This window comes from Mustelus asterias, chromosome 3, assembly GCF_964213995.1.
Source record: "Mustelus asterias chromosome 3, sMusAst1.hap1.1, whole genome shotgun sequence".
In the NCBI taxonomy this organism is placed as follows: Eukaryota; Metazoa; Chordata; class Chondrichthyes; order Carcharhiniformes; family Triakidae; genus Mustelus; species Mustelus asterias.
The window spans coordinates 83,456,520-83,477,801 of NC_135803.1; the positions used below are offsets into that span (position 1 = coordinate 83,456,520).

The window sequence follows — 21,282 nt, forward strand, 5'->3', positions numbered from 1 at the left end:
TGATTTCACTTTAATAAAGAAATAATAGGAAAGAGTTGCATTTATATTGAGCATGTCGAGATCTCAGAACTTTACAAAGTTGTTTCTGAAGTATGTAATGTAGAAAATACAGTAATCAATTTATGGACAACAAGATCCCATAACAGCAATGTGATCATGCCCAATTAATTCATTTTAGTGATGCTGGTTGAGGGCAAAACGTTGGCCAGGACATGAGGGCGAACTTCACTCCCCTTCTTTGAAATAGTGATTCGAGATCTTGGTTTAAGGTTTCACCCAAAGGAGGACACCGCCAACAGTACAGCATCCTCAGCTCCTAGATTTTGCTTTCAAGTCTCTGGTATGGGGCTTGAACCCACAACCTCTGACTCAGATATGAAAGTGCTACCACTGATCCATGATTGGCAAGTGGACAAAGCAATTCCAATAGTAATAAACTCTGTGAGCTCATTGTGACTATGTTGGTTTCCCCAGGAAATGTCAACTTAGCCTATTCAGTTACACTGTAATGACTGGGACAGCAAAAAACCAACGAATGAATATATCTCTAAAGCTTGATGACTAATGTTGAGAGAAGAGTTAGGATGAATAGGATGCATTCATAGAACAATTCATTACAAAATAAAACATACTATTTTGTCTTTGGAAAAGACCATAGTTGTGATCTTGACAGAATATTATGTGGGTTTCCTCCAGGTGCTCCGGTTTCCTCGCAGAGTCCAAAGATGTGCAAGTTAGGTGGATCGGTCATGCTAAATTGCAGTTTTCATCTGCTCACATGGTAGATGATATTGAGGCTTTGGGAAGAGTGCCACACAAGTGCCAGACAATGATCATCTCCAATGGGACAAGAACTAACCATCACCCCATGATATTCAATGGCATTACCATCGCTGATTTCCTCACTTATCAACATCCTGGGGGTTACCATTGACCAGAAACTGAACTGGACTAGCTACATAAATACTGTGGCTATAAGAGCAGGGCAGAGGCTGGGAATTCTACAACGAGTAACTCACCTCATGACTCCCCAAAGCTAGTCCACCAAAGCAAGTCAGGAGTGTGATGGAATACTCTCCACTTGCCTGCATGAGTGCAGCTCCAACAACACTCAAGAAGCTCTACACCATCCAGGACAAAGCAGCCCGCTTGATTACTATTGCATCTACAAACATACAATCCCACCCCCAACACACAGTGGCAGCCATGTGTGCCATCTAAAAGATGCACTGCAGGAATTCACCAAGATTCCTTTCATACTCACCATCTAGAAAGACAAGGGCAGCAGATACCTGGGAACACTACCACTCCATAGGATATCCACCCCATCTGACGAAGGAGCTGTGCTCCGAAAGCTTATGGTATTTGCTACCAAATAAACCTGTTGGACTTTAACCTGGTGTTGTGAGACTTCTTACAACACTACCACCTACAGGTTCCCCTCCAAGCCATTCACTATCCTGACTTAGAAATATATAGTCATTCCTTAACTGTCGCTGGGTCAAAATCCTGGAACTCCCTCTTTAATAGCCTCAGGGACTGTGCGGCTCAAGAAGGTGGCTCACCACCACTTTCTCAAGGGCAACTAGGGATGGCAATTAATGCTGGCCTAACCAGTGATGTCCACATCCCATAAAATTAAAAAAAATATGGATTCACAATTCAAAGCATCTTAAAGATAGGGTCAAAGAGCTGGGACTCTGCACTTTATGGAATTGAGGTTTACAAGATGTTGATAACACTAGATGGGGTTAGGATAAAAAATTTGCACCAACTAAACAGGCTTGTAGGACCACAGACACAATTTCAAGATTTGCATGGACAGATCCAGGTTCGACATCAGTATGTGATCCGTTTATCCAGATACATGTCTGCTGCTCATTGCCAATTTACTGAGCTTCTTCTAGCGACAATAGGGCTTATCTCTGGCTGGGTTACATCATCTTGTATAAGAGGTATGAGCTGCAAGGAATTACCAGAACCAGCATGATCTACATGGCTGGCTGCAATCACCCAAGGAGATTGGAGAGGAATTTTCCAGACATTTTTATCTCATAATCAGTCTGGATTTTCAATCTGTTTAACCCCTTTCCCAGGAGATCACAAGACTAGCAGGTGAAGGTAAGGAGTATCTGTCTTCAAATATACATGAGTTACAATATTTGGGACACACTGGACAAAGCAATAGGTCTTTTCGTGTCCATTATTCTTATTATGTTAGTAGTATCACACTGTCAAACTCACTTTATTTGACAGTGTCACCCTTGAAAGTAAGGGCTGGTTTACCTGGTAGTTTTCTCCCTGGCCTGCAGTAATTCATTACACTGGGCTAACTCCTTGTACAGTTGTTTTTGCTGAAGATCTTTACTTTGAATGATATCCTCATGTGCTTGGAGCCTACTCTTCAGATCCTCATTTTCCTCCACTGATTTCTAGGAATTAAAGAAATTGCAAAGTTCAAATAAAATCATAACTGAACTCTTTACCAAATTAAAAATGATATGAAAAGTCAGAAATATTGCCTGAAAGTTGGATTTCACACTTAAAATGCCATTGCATTTCCAGATAAGAATTTGAGAAAGAGGAGCCGGAATAGGAGATCTCATTTCTTGAGCCTGTTCGATCATGAAATAAAATAAAATCTGATGCTTGACCTCAGCTCCACTTCCTGTCTGATTCCCATATTCCCCGATTCCTTTAGAGTTCAAGAATCTCACTCTTGACATGACTGACAGCCTTCTGGGGTAGAGAATTTTAAAGATGCACAATCCTTAAAGTGAAAAATGTTCTCCTCACACAAGTCAATCTACCCACTCCAAAGCAGGCATATTCTTTCTTGGGTATGGGAAGAAAATTATTCCCAATACTTCAGTTGTAGGCTTATCAACATTCTGCACAATTTAAGCAAGACTTAATTTAAGCAGATAGGACAGCTCAACACATGGCTAAACAGCTGGTGTAGGAGGGAGGGTTTTAGATGGGTGGGACCTGTACAAGAAGGACGGGTTGCATGTAAACTGGACAGGCATAAATATTCTGGCCGGAAGGTTTGCTAGTGTCACACAGGAGAATTTAAATTAGTTTAGCAGGGGGGTGGTAACCAAAGCAAAGGTGAATTAACTGAAGGGGAACTAGAGAGTAAGACCAGTAAGACTCCGAGAAAGAGCAGGGAGGGTGTGGTTGCTAATCAGAGGGTCTGGTGAATTGAAGTGCATTTGTTTCAATACAAGAAGCGTAACAGGTAAGGGAGATCAACTTAGAGATTGGATTAGTACTTGGAAAATGATGTTGTTGCTATTACAGAGACTTGGTTAAGGGGAGGACAGGATTGGCAGCTTAACGTTCCAGGATACAAATGTTTCAGGCAGGGTAGAGGGGGATGTAAAAGGAGTGGGGGAGTTGCATGACTGGTTAAGGAGAATATCACAGCTGCACTGCGGGAGGAAACCTCGGAAATCTCATACAGCGAGACAACATGGGTCGAGCTCAGGAATAATCACAATGTTGGGGGTTTACTATAGACCGCGCAACTGCCAGTGGGAGATAGAGGAACAGATACATAGGCAGATTTTGGCAAGGTGTAAAAGAAACAGGGTTGTTGTGGTGGGAGATTTTAACTTCCCTTATATTGACTGGGGCACACTCAGTGCTCGGGGCATGAATGAGGCAGTTTGTAAGGACCATTCAGGAGGGTTTCTTGAAGCAGTATGTAGATAGTCCCAACTAGGGAAGGGGCCGTACTGGACCTGGTATTGGGGAATGAGCCCGGCCAGGTGGTCGACGTTTCAGTAGGGGAGGGATTCAGGAACAGTGACCACAATTCAGTAAGCTTTAAGGTACTGATGGATAAAGATAAGTGTGGTCCTGGGGAAAGGCTAATTACAACAATATTAGGCAGGAACTGAAGAATGTAGATTGGGGGCAGATGTTTGAGGGCAAATCAACATCTGGCATGTGGGAGGCATTCAAGTGCAAGTTGATAGGAATTAAGGACCAGCACATTCCTGTGAGGAACTTGGATAACGAGAGATATTGTGAGCCTAGTCAAACAGAAAAAGGAAACATTTGTCAACACTAGGAGGCTGAGAACACACGAAGCAAGTGTGGAATACAAGGAAAGTAGAAAGAAACTTAAGCAAGGAGTAAGGAGGGCTAAAAGGGGTCACAAAAAGTCATTGGCCAGCAGGATTAAGGAAAATCCCAAGGCTTTTTATACATATATAAAGAGCAAGAGGGTAGCCAGGAAGAGGGTTGGCCCACTCAAGGAAGGGGAGAGAATCTATGCATGGAGCCAGAGGAAATGGGCGAGGTATTAAATGAGTACTTTGCGCCAATATTCACCAAAAAGGAGGACATGGTGGATGATGAGTCTGGTAAAGGGTGCATAGATAGTTTGAGTCTTGGTGAGATCAAAAAGGAGGTATTAAGGGTCTTGAGAAATATTAAGGTAGACAGGTCCCCAGGGCCTGATGGGACATTCCCCAGAATACTGAGAGAGGCAAGGGAAGAAATTGATGGGGCCTTGAGAGAAATCTTTGTATCCTCACTTGGCTACAGGGCAGGTCCCAGAAGATTGGAGAATAGCCAATGTTTTTCCTTTGTTTAAGAAGGGTAGCAAGGATAATCCAAGTAATTACAGGCCGGTGAGCCTTACGTCAGTGGTAGGGAAATTATTGGAGAGGATTCTTCGAGACAGGACTTACTCCCACTTGAAAATAAGTGGACGTATTAGCGAGAGGCAACAAGGTTTTGTGAAGGGGAGGTCATGTCTCACTAACTTGATCGAGTTTTTCAAGGAAGTGACAAAGATGATTGATGAGGATAGGGCAGTGGATGTCGTCTACATGGATTTCAATAAAGCCTTTGACAAGGTCCCTCATGGCAGACTGGTACAGAAGGTGAAGTCGCATGGGATCAGAGGTGAGCTGGCAAAATGGATATAGAACTGGCTCGGTCATAGATGTGGAGTCATAGATGGTAGTCATAGATGACCACCATCGACATCGGTCATAGAAGACTGAGGGTAGCAGTGGAAGGGTGCATTTCTGAATAGAGGGCTGTGACAAGTGGCTTTTCTCAGGGATCAGTGCTGGGACCTTTATATATATATATATATAAATGATTTGGAGGAAAATGTAATTGGTTTGATTACTAAGTTTGCGGACAACACAAAGGTTGGTGGATTTGCGGAGAGTGGCGAGGACCATCAGAGGATACAGATTGGTTGGAGACTTGGGTGGAGAGATGGCAGATGGAATTTAATCCAGACAAATGTGAGATAATGCATTTTGGAAGGTCTAATACATAAGACCATAAGACACAGGAGCAGAATTAGGCCACTCGGCCCATCGAGTCTGCTCCGCCATCGAATCATGGCTGATATTTTTCTTATCCCCACTCTCCTGCCTTTTCCCCATAACCCCTGATCCCCTTATTAATCAAGTACTTATCTATCTCTGTCTTGAAGACACTCAATGACCTGGCCTCCACAGCCTTAGAACATAGGAACATAGAACATAGGACATTACAGCGCAGTACAGGTCCTTCGGCCCTCGATGTTGCGCCGACCAGTGAAACCAATCTAAAGCCCCTCTAATCTACACTATTCCAATATAGAACATAGAACAGTACAGCACAGTACAGGCCCTTCGGCCCATGTTGTTGTGCCGAGCTTTGTCTGAAACCCAGATCAAGCTATTTCCTCCCTATCATCCCGAAGTACTCCATGTGCCTATCCAATAGCTTCTTAAATGTTCCTAAAGTTTCTGACTCCACTATCACTGCAGGCAGTCCATTCCACACCCCAACCACTCTCTGAGTAAAAAACCTACCTCGGACATCCTTCCTATATCTCCCACCATGAACCCTATAGTTATGCCCCCCAGTTACCACTCCATTCACCCGAGGAAATAGTGATTTATATACTTACAGATATATATATGATTTATATACAAATATAAAAAAATTTGCCTTCTGCGACAAAGAGTTCCAAAGATTTACCACTCTCTGGCAGAAGAAATTCCTCCTCATCTCTGTTTTAAAGGATTGTCCCTTTAGCCTGAGGTTGTGCCCTCTGGTTCTAGTTTTTCCTACTAGTGAAAACATCCTCTCCACGTCCACTCTATCAATGCCTCGCAGTATCCTGTAAGTTTCAATAAGATCCCCCCCCCTCATCCTTCTAAACTCCAATGAGTACACCCAGAGTCCTCAACCGATGGGAAATGTACAGTAAATGGCAGAACCCTTAAGTGTATTGATAGGCAGAGGGATCTGGGTGTACAGGTACACAGATCACTGAAAGTGGCAAGGCAGGTGGTGAAGGTAGTCAAGAAGGCATACAGCATGCTTGCCTTCATCTGTCAGGGCATTGAGTTTAAAAATTGGTAAGTCATGTTGCAGCTTTACAGAACCTTAGTTAGGCACTCTTAGAATATAGTGTTCAATTGTGGTTGCCACACTACCAGAAAGATGTAGAGGCTTTGGAAAGGGTACAGAAAAGATTTACCAGGATGTTGCCTGGTATGGAGGGCATTAGCTATGAGGGGAGGTTGGAGAAACTTGGTTTGTTCTCAGTGGAACGACGGAGGTCGAGGGGCGACCTGATAGAAGTCTACGAGATTATGAGGGGCGTGGACAGAGTGGATAGTCAGAATCTTTTTCCCAGAGTGGAAGAGTCAATTACTAGGGGGCATAAGTTTAAGGTGCGAGGAGCAAGGTTTAAAGGAGATGTAAGAGGGTAAGTTTTTTTTTTACAGAAGGTGGTGGGTGCCTGGAACTCGTTGCCGGGGGAGGTAGTGGAAGCAGATACGATAGTGACTTTTAAGAGGCATCTGGACAAATACATGAATAGGATGGGAATAGAAGGATATGGTCCCCGGAAGGGTAGGGATTTTAGTTCAATCGGGCAGCATGGTCGGTGCAGGCTTGTAGGGCGGAAGGATCTGTTCCCGTGCTGTAATTTTCTTTGTTCTTTGACTTCTTTACTCTTATAAAGAAACTCTTGCATTAAACGTCAATAAAGATTTGTCCACAGATTTCTGAAGGCACAAGGGCATGTTAGTGAGGCAGTCAAAAAGGCATATGGGGCACTTGCCTTCATCAGTCAAAGCATAGATTACAAAAGCAGGGAAGTTGTGTTGGAGTTGTATAGAATGTCAGTGAGGCCACAGCTAGAGTACTGTGTGCAGTTCTGGTCGCCACATTATAGGAAGAATGTGATTGCACTGGAGGGGGTGCAGAGGAGATTCACCAGGTTGCTGCCTGGGATAGAAATATTTAAGTTATGAAGAGAGGTTGGATAGGGTTAGGTTGTTTTCATTGGAGCAGAGAAGACTGAGGGGCAACCTGATCAAGGTGTACAAGATTGATGGGCTTGGACAGTGTTTAAGGAGCAGCTGTTTCCCTTGGTTGAAGGGTCAATCACAAAGGGACACAAATTCAAGGTGAGGGGCAGGAAGTTTGGGGGGCAGGTGTGAGGAATTTTTTTTTTATCCAGAGGGTGATGATGATCTGGAATGCGCTGCCTGAGAGGGTGGTAGTGGCATGTTGCCTCACATCCTTTAAAAAGTACCTGGATGAGCACACGCACATCATAACATTGAAGGCTATGGGTCAAGTGCTGGTAAATGGGATTCGGTGGATGGTCAGATGTTTCTTGTGTGCTGTTGTCGACTTGATGGGCTGAAGGGCCTCTTCTGCACTGTACGATTCCATGAATATGCCATTTTCCTTCCTAACTTCTTGCTATACCTGCATGTTAACTTTCTGTTTCTTGTATAAATCCTTCTGAAGCTTGAAGATGATCATTTTTTATATCCTTCCTAACGAAGTGAATAACCTCATATTTTCCCTTCTTGTCCCATTTATTGTCTTCTGCATGATCTCTGTATTCTCCCCATAACTCACCCAGTACTCCTCCCTGCCTCTTATAACCCTGTGCATTTATCATGACTAAACCACCGAACCTACACATCTTTGGACATTAAGGGGCAATTTAGCATGGCCAATCCACCTAACCTGCACATCTTCAGATTGTGGGAGGAAACCTACGTAGACATGGGGAGATTCTGCAAACTGCACATAGACAGTCAACCAAGGCTGGAATTGAACCCAGGTTCCTGGCGCTGTGAGGCAGCAGTGCAAACCACTGTGCACCGTGCTGTTCATTCAGATATTCCCTTCAACTGCCTGAGCCCTTATCTTGTGCAACCTTTTATGTGGCACCTTATTGAATGCCTTTTGAAAATCTAATACTATTTCAAATATACACTGCTAGTCATATCTTTTTTTAAAAATTGTGGATTATCAAACTTAGCTTTCATAAAACCATGTTGGCCATGCCTCTTGTTACCACATCAACTTCAAGAAGCGTAGTGGAGAACATGCCCCTGTCTACATCAAAGGGGATGAAGTAGAAAAGGTCGAGAGCTTCACGTTTTTAGGTGTCCAGATCATCAACAACTTGTCCTGGTCCCCCCATGCTGACACTATAGTTAAGAAAGTCCACCAACGCCTCTACTTTCTCAGAAGACTAAGGAAATAAAGCATGACAGCTAAAACCCTCACCAACTTGTACAGATGCACCATAGAAAGCATTCTTTCTCATTGTATCACAATTTGGTATGGCTCCTGCTCTTAAATTGAGGGGTGATAGATATAGGACAGATGTTAGAGGTAGGTTCTTCACTCAGAGAGTAGTAAGGGCGTGGAATGCCCTGCCTGCAGCAGTAGTGGACTCGCCAACATTAAGGGCATTTAAATGGTAATTGGATAAACATATGGATGATATTGGAATAGTGTAGGTTAGATGGGCTTTAGATTGGTTTCACTGGTCGGCGCAACATCGAGGGCCGAAGGGCCTGTATTGCGCTGTAATGTTCTATGTTCTAAAAAGGGAATCATAACAGTTGCCAGCCACTGCACAAGCTCCAAGTATGAAGGTACAGTAGTTACTGTTCAAACTGTCATTACATCAAGTTACCTTTAGTAATAATCCCATCCTCTAAATTCATCTGCAAGGATTGTCCATATTCATCTGACTGAAATGGTTCTCCTACAACTCCAAAGATTTGGAACGTACTTTTCCTTAGCTCTTGTCCAGATCACAACAGATAATTTTTGATGGAGCTTCCTTAGCTGCTCCAGTACAATAGCATTGCAGATGTAGCCTATTCTTAACTTGTCAAACCAGAAAGAAAACCATTCCCTGTATTATTGCATCCAGTGCTGAAACTGCAGTGTCCTATAGCGTTTGCATGGACTCAAACCTTCAATCCATTTGCCAACTTGATGATCATCACCATATACTACTGCAATTCCTAGATTCACATCCTAATGCTACACAATGGGCATTTCTGCAACAGAAAAAAATGGCTGTTCATTCCATTCTATCCGTTGAACCCTTCGCCTGTCTTAAACCCATACAGAAACACACAAAGATTTCTGCACAGAGGGAGGCCTGTGTCAATTTGCAATTAAGTATTTAAAACACCAATTTTTCACAAGGGGAAATAACCTTTCCCACTATTAAAGCTTAATCCTCCAACCTGTATGAGTTGCTGCAATTCTTCCTGCAAGAATCGTTGTCCCTCTTTAAACTGCTGGTTAGCACCTTTTAGTTCATCCACTGTCATGTTCAGCCGCTCCATGGTCATGTCATTTGCACAGATTGTGTCATTGGCTTTCTCCAACTGGCTCCTCAGATGCTGTATTTCTGATTGGTTGATTAGCTCAGTCTGTTCAATGAGCTGTTTCCGACCACTGAGCTGAATCTGATATTTTACAGTCTGTTGCTGACGAAGGGCACAAACACAGAAACGACGAATCTTCAGAAAAACGCAGGCAAGAGCGAATGTACATATGGAACTGAAACTAAACTAGCTGGGTAATTAGAATAATTACTATATTCAGGTCAAATCACAGCAGAGTGTTCCATACAGTCAGCCAGCCCACTTCATTTAGAATGTTCACCCTGGGAAAGTCCTGCAGCGAGAATCCATTAAACAAAACTGGGAATAATGGGCTGAGAATCTATCTCCAAGAAAGAAGGAAATAGAAACATAGAAAAACTACAGCACAAACAGGCCCTTCGGCCCACAAGTTGTGCCGAACACATCCCTACCTTCTAGACCTACCTATAACCCTCCATCCTATTAAGCTCCATGTACTCATCCAGGAGTCTCTTAAAAGACCCTATTGAATTCGCCTCCACCACCACTGACGGTAGCCGATTCCACTTGCCCACCACCCTCTGTGTGAAAAACTTACCCCTAACATCTCCCCTGTACCTACCCCCCAGCACCTTAAACCTGTGTCCTCTCGTAGCAGACATTTCCACCCTGGGAAAAAGCCTCTGAGAGTCCACCCGATCTATGCCTCTCAACATCTTATACACCTCTATTAGGTCTCCTCTCATCCTTCGTCTCTCCAAGGAGAAAAGACCGAGCTCCCTCAGCCTATCCTCATAAGGCATGCCACTCAATCCAGGCAACATTCTCGTAAATCTCCTCTGCACCCTTTCAATCTTTTCCACATCCTTCCTATAGTGAGGCGACCAGAACTGAGCACAGTACTCCAAGTGGGGTCTGATGAGGATCTTATATAGCTGCATCATTATCCCCGGACTCCTAAACTCAATCCCTCGATTGATAAAGGCCAGCACACCATATGCCTTCTTAACCACCTCCTCCACCTGCGGGGCCGATTTTAGAGTCCTATGGACCCGGACCCCAAGGTCCTTCTGATCCTCTACCGTACTAAGAGTCTTTCCCTTTATATTGTATTCCTTCATCCCATTTGTCCTACCAAAATGGACCACGACGCATTTATCTGGGTTGAAGTCCATCTGCCACTTGTCCGCCCAGTCTTGCATCCTATCTATGTCCCTCTGTAACTTCTGACATCCCTCCAGACTATCCACAACCCCACCAACCTTCGTGTCGTCGGCAAACTTACCAACCCATCCCTCCGCTTCCTCATCCAGGTCATTTATGAAAATGACAAACAGCAAGGGTCCCAGAACAGATCCCTGGGGCACACTACACACGTGCAAACTACACACAAACAGTGACTCGAGGCTGGAATTGAACCTGGGTCCTGGCGCTGTGAATTTAATTTAATTTAATTTAAATAAAGCAATACTGATCATTTACAAGCGTCCCTCACAAAATTGGTGCAAATACAAGTAGTGATACTACTTGTTTCGATCAGAAGGGGTTCCATAGAATAGCTGAATATAACACAGATTTTCATTTGACTTTCCAAGATTCCTACATTGACAGATGGGAATAAGGTGTTGGTGACCCAAGTAGTTTGTAGGGCTGAGCACAAGAAACATCTCTGAATGCTTATACTCCAACAACTTTAAGCTCCTAGTCTTTGCCCTTTTCATTGTGTGGAACTCTGCTCACTTTCATCTCCCTGGACTCGTCTTGTCATTTGGACTGTTGCTGCACTACAATTCATACCTTGGCTGCTGAAATTCTCTGCACTCAATTTATTGCTATTTAAGGTAATCTGTTGCAGTCTACAGTGTCCAGTTGACTTCCTAATGCTGTTACTTGCTAAGTGTCATGACTGCAGGGCTGGCTTCTCAGTTGTAGTCATGATGTGGAGATGCCGGCGTTGGACTGGGATGAACACAGTAACAGTTTTAACAACACCAGGTTAAAGTCCAACAGGTTTATTTGGTAGCAAATACCATTTAAATACCATTTGCTACCAAATAAACCTGTTGGACTTTAACCTGGTGTTGTTAAAACTGTTACTGTTCTCAGTTGTACGCAGGTGCAGTGTTTTGTCCTGGAAAGAAGTCTGTTTTTTCACAGGAAGTTAATTTCTCCATTTGTTTCTGAGCTTCACTGTGACATCCACCTGCGCTATTGCTTTCTACTCCCTGCTTCTATTCCAATATCTGACCTGCTTTTGTGCAGGGAACTTTTCACTCGAATTAGATCTGTTCTCGATTCTGCTCCCTTAATTGATTTGTTTCTGTATTGCTGCTTTCTGTCTCCTGTGGCTGCTTGCTTACTCCATTCACCCTTTATCTATCACCTTTCTGGGTTGAATAAGCTCCTTAAGTTCCAACTGTTACTGCTGATTCATCTCCTTATAGATTCTCCTGAGACCAGCTTCTTCAACTGCACCCATGTTCATGAAGCCAAGCCTCGATTTTAAAACCCTTATCTTTGTTTTCAAATGCCTCCACTTCTTCACATGTCCCTCGTGCACCAGTCTATAACTCTTCAAAACATCTGTGTTCCTCCACCTCTGACCTTGAGCATCCTCAGTTTTATTCACTCCCATGGTTTCAGTTGCCTGGGCTCTAAAGCTTTGGAAATCTCTGCCTTGGTGCCACTCTTTCCTCTGTTAAGACGCTCCTTAAAACCTACCTCTTCTGATCTTCTGGCTTAATATTGTATGTGGCTACATTTTGATGCATCGCGTTTTTCATTTCACACAGTACCAGTTACGTCTGTTTTTTTCCTTCTTGGTCCTGTTCAAGTCCTTCTCCTTTAACCTCATTCTTCTCATCCAGTCATGCCAGTCTTCATTTTTTCCTTTGTCGGTAATTTGCCACCCTAATCCTTAGCCAAGTCCACCACCAGTTCCCATGTCTCCCTAATCTCTTGCTGCCATCCAAGGCTTGAATCCCCATTGAACTGTTTTGATAAGCAGGGAGAAATATTTTCCGAGCAGACTGGTGGCCAGATTAAAATTGATTGGCCAAAGAACCAGAAGTGAGATGAGGTTTTTTTCCACGATGATCTGGAATGCACTACTTGAAATGGTGGTGGGAACAGATTCAATAGTAATTTTCAAAAGGGAATTGGATAGTCACTTGAAGGGTTGCAGGGAAGTGGGGAAATAAATTTTTGAAAAATCAGCGAGTGGGACCAATTGGCCAGCTGTCTCAAAGAATGGTCTCCTTCCTGCTGTATGATTCAGTGATACTAACGAATCGAATTGTAAATCAAACTGTCAGTGGTGGTGATGTAGACCCTCAGTTTTGTACCTCCCTGCTCCTCAGTCTGTACAGGCAATCTGAGAGTTTATGACACTCAAGTTACAGGAACTATACTTACTATGTTTAAAAATTGATATTGTTTCAAATTTACAATGTCAGTTATAAGCTTACAATGCCAGGTCAGGCCAAGCCCTTCATTACATATGGCTCCCCCGCGGCCTTCACTCGAACACCCCCCAAGCCCTTCACTCGCACCGGACCCCCCTATTCCCCTCAGGCGCATCAGGCCCCCCGTGCCATACCCTCGCACCCCTCAAACCCCACCGCCCACACCCTTCACACGCACCAGGCCCCCCCCCCCCCGCATCCTTCACCCGCACCAGGGCCCCTCCCCACACCCTTCAGTAGAAATGGCAGAGGTGCTTAATGAGTATTTTGCCTCGGTTTTCACAGAGGAAAAGGACCTGGGTGGATGTACTGCGGGCTTGCGGTGGACTGAAAAGATTGAGTATGTGAACTTTAAGAAAGAGGTTGTGCTGGAATCTTTGAATGGCATCAAGATAGATAAGTCGCCGGGTCCGGATGGGATGTACCCCAGGTTACTGTGGGAGGCGAGGGAAGAGATTGCAGAGCCTCTGGCGATGATCTTTGCGTCGTCGATGGAGACGGGAGAGGTGCCAGAGGATTGGAGGATTGCGGATGTGGTTCCTATTTTCAAGAAGGGGAATAGGGATAGCCCAGGAAATTACCGACCCGTGAGTCTAACCTCCGTGGTTGGTGGAGAAGATCCTGAGGGACAGGATTTATGAGCATTTAGAGAGGTTTAGTATGCTCAAGAATACTCAGCACGGCTTTGTCAAAGGCAGATCGTGCCTTACGAGCCTGGTGGAGTTCTTTGAAAATGTGACTAAACACATTGACGAAGGGAAAGCGGTAGATGTGGTTTATATGGATTTTAGCAAGGCGTTCGATAAGGTCCCCCATGCAAGGCTTCTAGAAAAAGTGAGAGGGCATGGGATCCAAGGTGCTGCTGCCCTGTGGATGCAGCACTGGCTTGCCCAAAGGAGGCAGAGAGTGTGGATAGATGGGTCTTTTTCTAAATGGAGGTCGGTCACCAGTGGTGTGCCCCAGGGATCTGTTCTGGGACCCTTGCTGTTTGTCATTTTCATAAATGACCTGGATGAGGAAGTGGAGGGATGGGTTGGTAAGTTTGCCGACGACACAAAGGTTGGTGGGGTTGTGGATAGTCTGGAGGGATGTCAGAAGTTACAGAGGGACATCGATAGGATGCAAGACTGGGCGGAGAAGTGGCAGATGGACTTCAACCCAGATCAATGCCTAGTGGTCCATTTTGGCAGGTCAAATGGGATGAAGGAGAACAATATAAAGGGAAAGACTCTTAGTGCTGTAGAGGATCAGAAGGACCTTGGGGTCCGGGTCCATAGGACTCTAAAATCGGCCCCACAGGTGGAGGTGGTGGTTAAGAAGGCGTATGGTGTGCTGGCCTTTATCAATCGAGGGATTGAGTTTAGGAGTCCGGGGATAATGATGCAGCTATACAAGACCCTCGTCAGACCCCACTTGGAGTACTGTGCTCAGTTCTGGTCACCTCATTACAGGAAGGATGTGGAAAAGATTGAAAGGGTGCAGAGGAGATTTGCAAGGATGTTACCTGGATTGAGTGGCATGCCTTATGAGGAATAGGCTGAGGGAGCTCGGTCTTTTCTCCTTGGAGAGACGTAGGATGAGAGGAGACCTAATAGAGACATATAAGATGTTGAGAGGCATAAGTCGGGTGGACTCTCAGAGGCTTTTTCCAGGGTGGAAATGTCTGCTACAAGAGAACACAGGTTTAAGGTGCTGGGGGTAGGTACAGGGGAAATGTTAGGGGGAAGTTTTTCACACAGAGGGTGGTGGGCGAGTGGAATCAGCTGCCGTCAGTGGTGGTGGAGGCAAACTCAATAGGGTCTTTTAAGAGACTCCTGGATGAGTACATGGGACTGGCCTAGAAAGTAGGGATACATTCGGCACAACTTATGGGGCCGAAGGGCCTGTTTGTGCTGTAGTTTTTCTATGTTTCACGTGCACCAGGCACCCCCCCCCCCACCACACCCTTCACTCGCACCAGGCCCCCCCCACACCCTTCACTCGCACCAGGTCCCTTCCTCCCACACCATTCACTTGCACCAGGGCCCCCCACACCATTCACTAGCACCTGGCCCCTCCCCACATCACCCCCTTCACTCGCACTGGGCCCCTCCCACTCCCTTCACTCGCACCGCACCCTCCGCATCCCCCTTGGGTCCCCCCCGACCCTTCACTCGCACCAGGGCCCCCTTCATTGGCAACAGTCTCCCCCATGCACTTCACTCGAACCTTCCCCCTCATCCTCCTGCCCTTCAGGCGCACCAGGCCTTCCCATGCCCTTTCCCTGCAACAGCTCCCCCGTGCGCCCCCTCCCACACACCCTTCACGTGCACCGGGGCCGCCCGTGCCCTTCACTCACACCAGCTGACCGCCCCCTTCACTCACACCTGGCCCCTCCCCGCACCTCCCACCCTTCGCCCGTGCCCTTCCTCGCACCGGCCCCGCCACATCTTCCACTCGCACCAGGCTTCCCACCCAACCCAACTCCTGTATTCAATGCTCTGACCAATGAAATCAAGCATGCTGAATGCCTTCTTTGTCCACCTGTGACTCCACTTTCAAGGAAATATGGACCTGTACCCCTGGATCTCTCTGTTCTGTAACTCTCCTCAATGCCCTACCATTAACTGAGTAAATCCTGCCCTGGTTCAATCTACCAAAATGCATCACCTCGCATTTATTTAAATTAAACTCCATCTGCCATCCGTCAGCACACTGGCCCAATTGATCAAGATCCCATTACCTCACTACAGGAAGGATGTGATTGCATTAGAGGGGGTACAGAGGAGATTCACCAGATGTTGCCTGCAGTGGAGCATTTGAGCTATAAGGAGAGACAGGACAAGCTCGGATTGTTTTCTCTAGAGCAGAGAAGACTGAGAGAGTACATGATTGAGGTGTATAGGATTATGAGAGGTATAGACAGGATGAATAGGAAGCAGCTGTTCTCCTTGATTGAGGGATCAATCAAAAGGGGGCATAGCTTTATAGAGTATGGGGCAGGAGATTCAGGGGGGATTTGAGAAAAAGTTTTTTCACTCAGAGGGTGGTGAGAATCCAGGATACACTGCCTGGGAAAGCGGTGAAGGCCGGAAACCTTTCAGCCTTTACTAAGTATTTGGATGAGCACTTGAAATATCATAACATTCAAAGATATGGAACAAGTGCTAGGAAATGGGATTAGCACAACTTTAGTGGCAGTTTTTGTTAGTGTAGACTCAATGGGCCAAAGAACGTTTTCTGCGCTGCAGACTCTTATGATTTGATGGTTTTTAGACCAGTAAGTGAAAAAATCATCTAGGGAACGTGCTATCCTAGATTTGGAATTGCATAATGAGAAGGGGTTCATTAATAATCTTACGAAAGAGTGACAATAACATGACAGAATTCTTCATTAGGATGTAAAGTGAAGTCGTGCAATCCGAAACTAGGAACCTGAATCTAAATAAAGGAAACTACAAAGGTATGAGGAAAGAGCTGGTTAAGATAGATTGGGGAACTTCATTAAGATCCATCACGGTAGATACGCAATGGCTAACATTTAAGGATCCAATGTACGCAATGCAACAGTTATGCATTCATTTCTGGCACAAAAACACAAAGTATAAAAATGGACCGACCGTGACTAACAAAAAGAATTAAGGATAGTATTACATCCAAAGAGGAGTCATATAAGTTCCTAGAAAAAGTGGTAAGCCTGAGGATTGGGAGCAGTTTAGGATTCATCAAAGGAGGACCAAGATATTGATTAAGAGGGGAAAAATAGAGTATGAGCATGATGTTGCAAGAAATATAAAAACGGAGTGTAAAAGCTTCTATAGGTATGGAAAAAAATTAGTTAAGACAAATATATATCCCTTATAGTCCAAAACAGAAGAATTTATAATCGAGAACAAGGATAGCAGAACTTTAGTTCTACCTTCATTGAAGAAGACACGATTAACTTCCCAGAAATGCTGAAGAGTCATGAGTCTAGTGAGGAAGAAAATTAGTATTGCTAGAAAAATACTGCTGGAGAAACTAATGGACTGAAAGCCGATAAAGTGACAAAAACGGTTGACGAAGGAAGGGCCGTGGATGTCGTCTATATGGATTTCAGTAAGGCATTTGACAAAGTCCCTCATGGCAGGTCGGTTAAGAAGGTTAAGGCTCATGGGATACAAGGAGAGGTGGCTAGATGGGTAGAAAACTGGCTTGGCCACAGGAACAGTTTTAACAACACCAGGTTAAAGTCCAACAGGTTTATTTGGTAGCAAGTACCATTAGCTTTCGGAGCGCTGCTCCTTCGTCAGATTTCCACTCCTTCTGACGAAGGAGCAGCGCTCCGAAAGCTAATGGTACTTGCTACCAAATAAACCTGTTGGACTTTAACCTGGTGTTGTTAAAACTGTTACTGTGTTTACCCCAGTCCAACGCCGGCATCTCCACATCTTGACCACAGGACACAGAGGGTAGCAGTCGAAGGGTCTTTTTCCGGCTGGAGTTCTGTGACCAGTGGTGTTCCGCAGGGCTCTGTACTGGGACCTCTGCTATTTGTGATATATATAAATGATTTGGAAGAAGGTGTAACTGGTGTTATCAGCAACTTTGCGGATGACACGAAGATGGCTGGACTTGCAGATAGCGATGAACATTGTCGGACAATACAGCAGGATATAGATAGGCTGGAAAATTGAGCGGAGAAATGGCAGATGGAATTTAATCCAGACAAATGTGAAGTAATGCATTTTGGAAGAACTAATGTAAGGGGGAGTTATACAATAAATGGCAGAGCCATCAAGAGTATAGAAACACAGAGGGACTTAGGTGTGCAAGTCCACAAATCCTTGAAGGTGGCAGCACAGGTGGAGAAGGTGGTGAAGAAGGCATATGGTATGCTTGCCTTTATAGGACGGGGTATAGAGTATAAAAGCTGAAGTCTGATGATGCAGCTATATAGAACGCTGGTTAGGCCACATTTGGAGTTCTGCGTCCAGTTCTGGTCGCAGCACTACCAAAAGGACATGGAGGCTTTGGAGAGAGTGCAGAGAAGGTTTACCAGGATGTTGCCTGGTATGGAGGGTCTTAGCTATGAGGAGAGATTGGGTAAACTGGGCTTGTTCTCCCTGGAAAGACGGAGAATGAGGGGAGACCTAATAGAGGTGTACAAAATTATGAAGGGTATAGATAGGGTGAACAGTGGGAAGCTTTTTCCCAGGTCGGAGGTGACGATCACGAGGGGTCACGGGCTCAAGGTGAGAGGAGTGAGGTATAACTCAGATATCAGAGGGACGTTTTTTACACAGAGTGGTGGGGGCCTGGAATGCGCTGCCAAGTAGGGTGGTGGAGGCAGACACGCTGGCATCGTTTAAGACTTACCTGGATAGTCACATGAGCAGTCTGGGAATGGAGGGATACAAACGAATGGTCTAGTTGGACCAATGAGCGGCACAGGCTTGGAGGGCCAAAGGACCGGTTTCCTGTGCTGTACTGTTCTTTGTTAAATCTCCAGGGCCTGATAATCTATATTCCAGGTTTGTAAATAATAGATGCATTGGTTATCATTTTCCAAAATTCTGTAGATTCTAGAACAGTCCCAGCAGATCGGACGATGGCAAATGTAATTCGTTATTTAATAAAGAAGGGAAGGAGAAAATAGAATTACAGACCAGTTAGCCTAATATCCGCAGTAGGGAAAATGCTAGAGTCTATTATGAAGGATGTGCTAACAGGACATTTAGAAAATATCAAAGGGATTAGAAATTCAACACAGATTTATGAACAGGAAATCATGTTTGAAAAACTTACTGGAGTGTTTGAGGATGCAAGTAGCAGAATAGATAAGAGAAAACCAGTAGATTCAGTATATTAGAGCAAGAGGCTTAGACTTTTTTGGGTGCGTACAAAAGGGTTTCTTGAAACAGAATGTGGATAGTCTAACCAAAGTAGAGGCCATACTGAATCTTGTATTGGCAAATGAGACGAGCCAGGTGACTGACCTTTCACTGCGAGAGCATTTTGGAAACACTGATCACAACTCCTTAAGTTTTAAGATAGCTACGAATAAGGATAAGTCAGGGAAGGTACTAAATTGGAGGAAGGCAAATCGTGACAGTATTAGGCAGGAGCTAGGGAGAGTTAATTGGGAGCAGCTGATATTGGGCATATTGTTTAAAAAAGGAGACAGACAAAAGGCAGGTAACTATAGGTCGGTTAGCTTAACTTCTGTAGTAGGGAAAATGCTTGAATCTATCATCAAGGAAGAAATAGTGAGGCATCTGGATATAAATTGTCCCATTGGTAAGACGCAGCATGGGTTCATGAAGGGAAGGTCACGTTTGACTAATTTGGTGGAATTCTTTGAGAACATTACATGTGCAGTGGACAATGGGGAACCTGTAGATATGGTGTATCTGGATTTCCAGAAGACATTTGACAAGGTGCCGCACCAAAGACTGATACATAAGATAAAGGTGCACGGTGTTACGGGTAATGTATTAGCATGGATAGAGGATTGGTTAACTAACAGAAAGCAAAGAGTGGGGGTAAATGGGTGTTTTTCTGGTTGGCGATCAGTGACTAGTGGTATGCCTCAGGGATCAGTGTTGGGACCGCAACTGTTTACAATTTACATAGATGATTTGGAGTTGGGGACCAAGTGTAGTGTGTCAAAATTCGCAGATGACACTAAGATGAGTGGCAGAGCAAAGTGTGCAGAGGACGCTGAAAGTCTGCAAATGGATATAGATCGTCCAAGTGAGTGGGCGAGGGTCTGGCAGATGGCGTACAATGTTGGTAAATGTGAGGTCATCCATTTTGGTAGGAACAGCAGCAAAATGGACTATTATTTCAATGGTAAAAAATTGCAGCATGCTGCTGTATAGAGGGACCTGGGTGTCCTTGTGCTAGAATCACAAGGAGTTAGTTTGCAGGTGCAGCAAGTCATTAAGGCGGCAAATGGAATTTTGTCCTTCATTGCTAGAGGGATGGAGTTTAAAAACAGCGAGGTTACGTTGCAGCTGTATAAGGTGCTGGTGAGGCCACACCTGGAGTACTGTATACAGTTTTGGTTTCCTTACTTGAGAAAGGATATACTGGCACTGGAGGAGGTGCAGAGGAGATTCACTAGGTTGATTCCGGAGTTGAGAGGGCTGGCTTTGATGAGAGGCTGAGCAGACTGGGGCTATACTCATTGGAATTCAGAAGAATGAGGGGAGAACTTACAGAAACATAAGATTATGAAGGGAATAGATAAGATAGAAGCAGGGAAGTTGTTTCCACTGGCAGGTGAAACTAGAACTAGGGGGCATGGCCTCAAAATAAGGGAAGCAGATTTAGGACTGAGTTGAGGAGGAACTTCTTCACACAAAGGGTTGTGAATCTGTGGAATTCCCTCCCCAGTGAAACAGTTGAGGCTACCTCATTGAATGCTTTTAAGGCAAGGATAGATACATTTTTGAACAGTAAAGGAATTAAGGGTTATGGCGAGCGGGCGGGTAAGTGGAGCTGAGTCCACAAAAAGATCAGCCATGATCTTATTGAATGGCGGAGCAGGCTCGAGGGGCCAGATGGCCTACTCCTGCTCCTAGTTCTCATGTTCTTAGGTTCTAACTCCACATTTGACATGTGGAAGTTGTTTAAAGACGTACTGATCAGTGTCCAAGACCGGCATGTTCCAGTAAGATGGAAGGCAAGGATCTTTATGTATGGGACCCTTGGATAACGACGGAGATTGTAGATTTAGTCAAAAGGAAAAAAGAAGCATATGTCAGGTGTCGGAAGCTAAAATCGAACAGGGTCCGTGAAGAATATAAAGAAAGCAGGAAAGAACTCAAGCAGGAAATTAGGAAAGCAAGGAGGGACCATGAAAATGATCTTGGCAAGTAGGGTTAAAGAGAATCCCAAGGCATTTTATACATACATTAAAAGCAAGAGGATAACTAGGGAGGGGATAGGACGACTCGAGGCTAAAGGAGGGAACTAGTCAGCACAGATTCGTGAAGGGCAAGTCGTGCCTCACAAATTTGATAGAATTTTTTGAGGAGGTAACTAAGTGTGTTGATGAAGGTAGGGCGGTTGATGTCATATACATGGATTTTAGTAAGGTGTTTGATAAGGTCCCCCATGGTCGGCTTATGATGAAAGTGAGGAGGTGTGGGATAGAGGGAAAGTTGGACGATTGGATAGGTAAC

General features: G+C 44.7%; 1 protein-coding gene across 1 annotated transcript in view; it reads right to left on the reverse strand.

Moving 5' to 3' along the window:
• cep63 (centrosomal protein 63) overlaps positions 1 to 21,282 on the reverse strand; it is an 87,711-nt gene that overhangs the window by 19,213 nt on the left and 47,216 nt on the right. Inside the window, exons 7-8 of the mRNA XM_078210135.1 lie at positions 9,546 to 9,791; positions 2,287 to 2,432 (exon numbers count right to left, since the gene is read on the reverse strand). Of these exons, the coding sequence (XP_078066261.1) occupies positions 2,287 to 2,432; positions 9,546 to 9,791 (392 nt within the window). The remainder of the gene's footprint in view (positions 1 to 2,286; positions 2,433 to 9,545; positions 9,792 to 21,282) is intronic.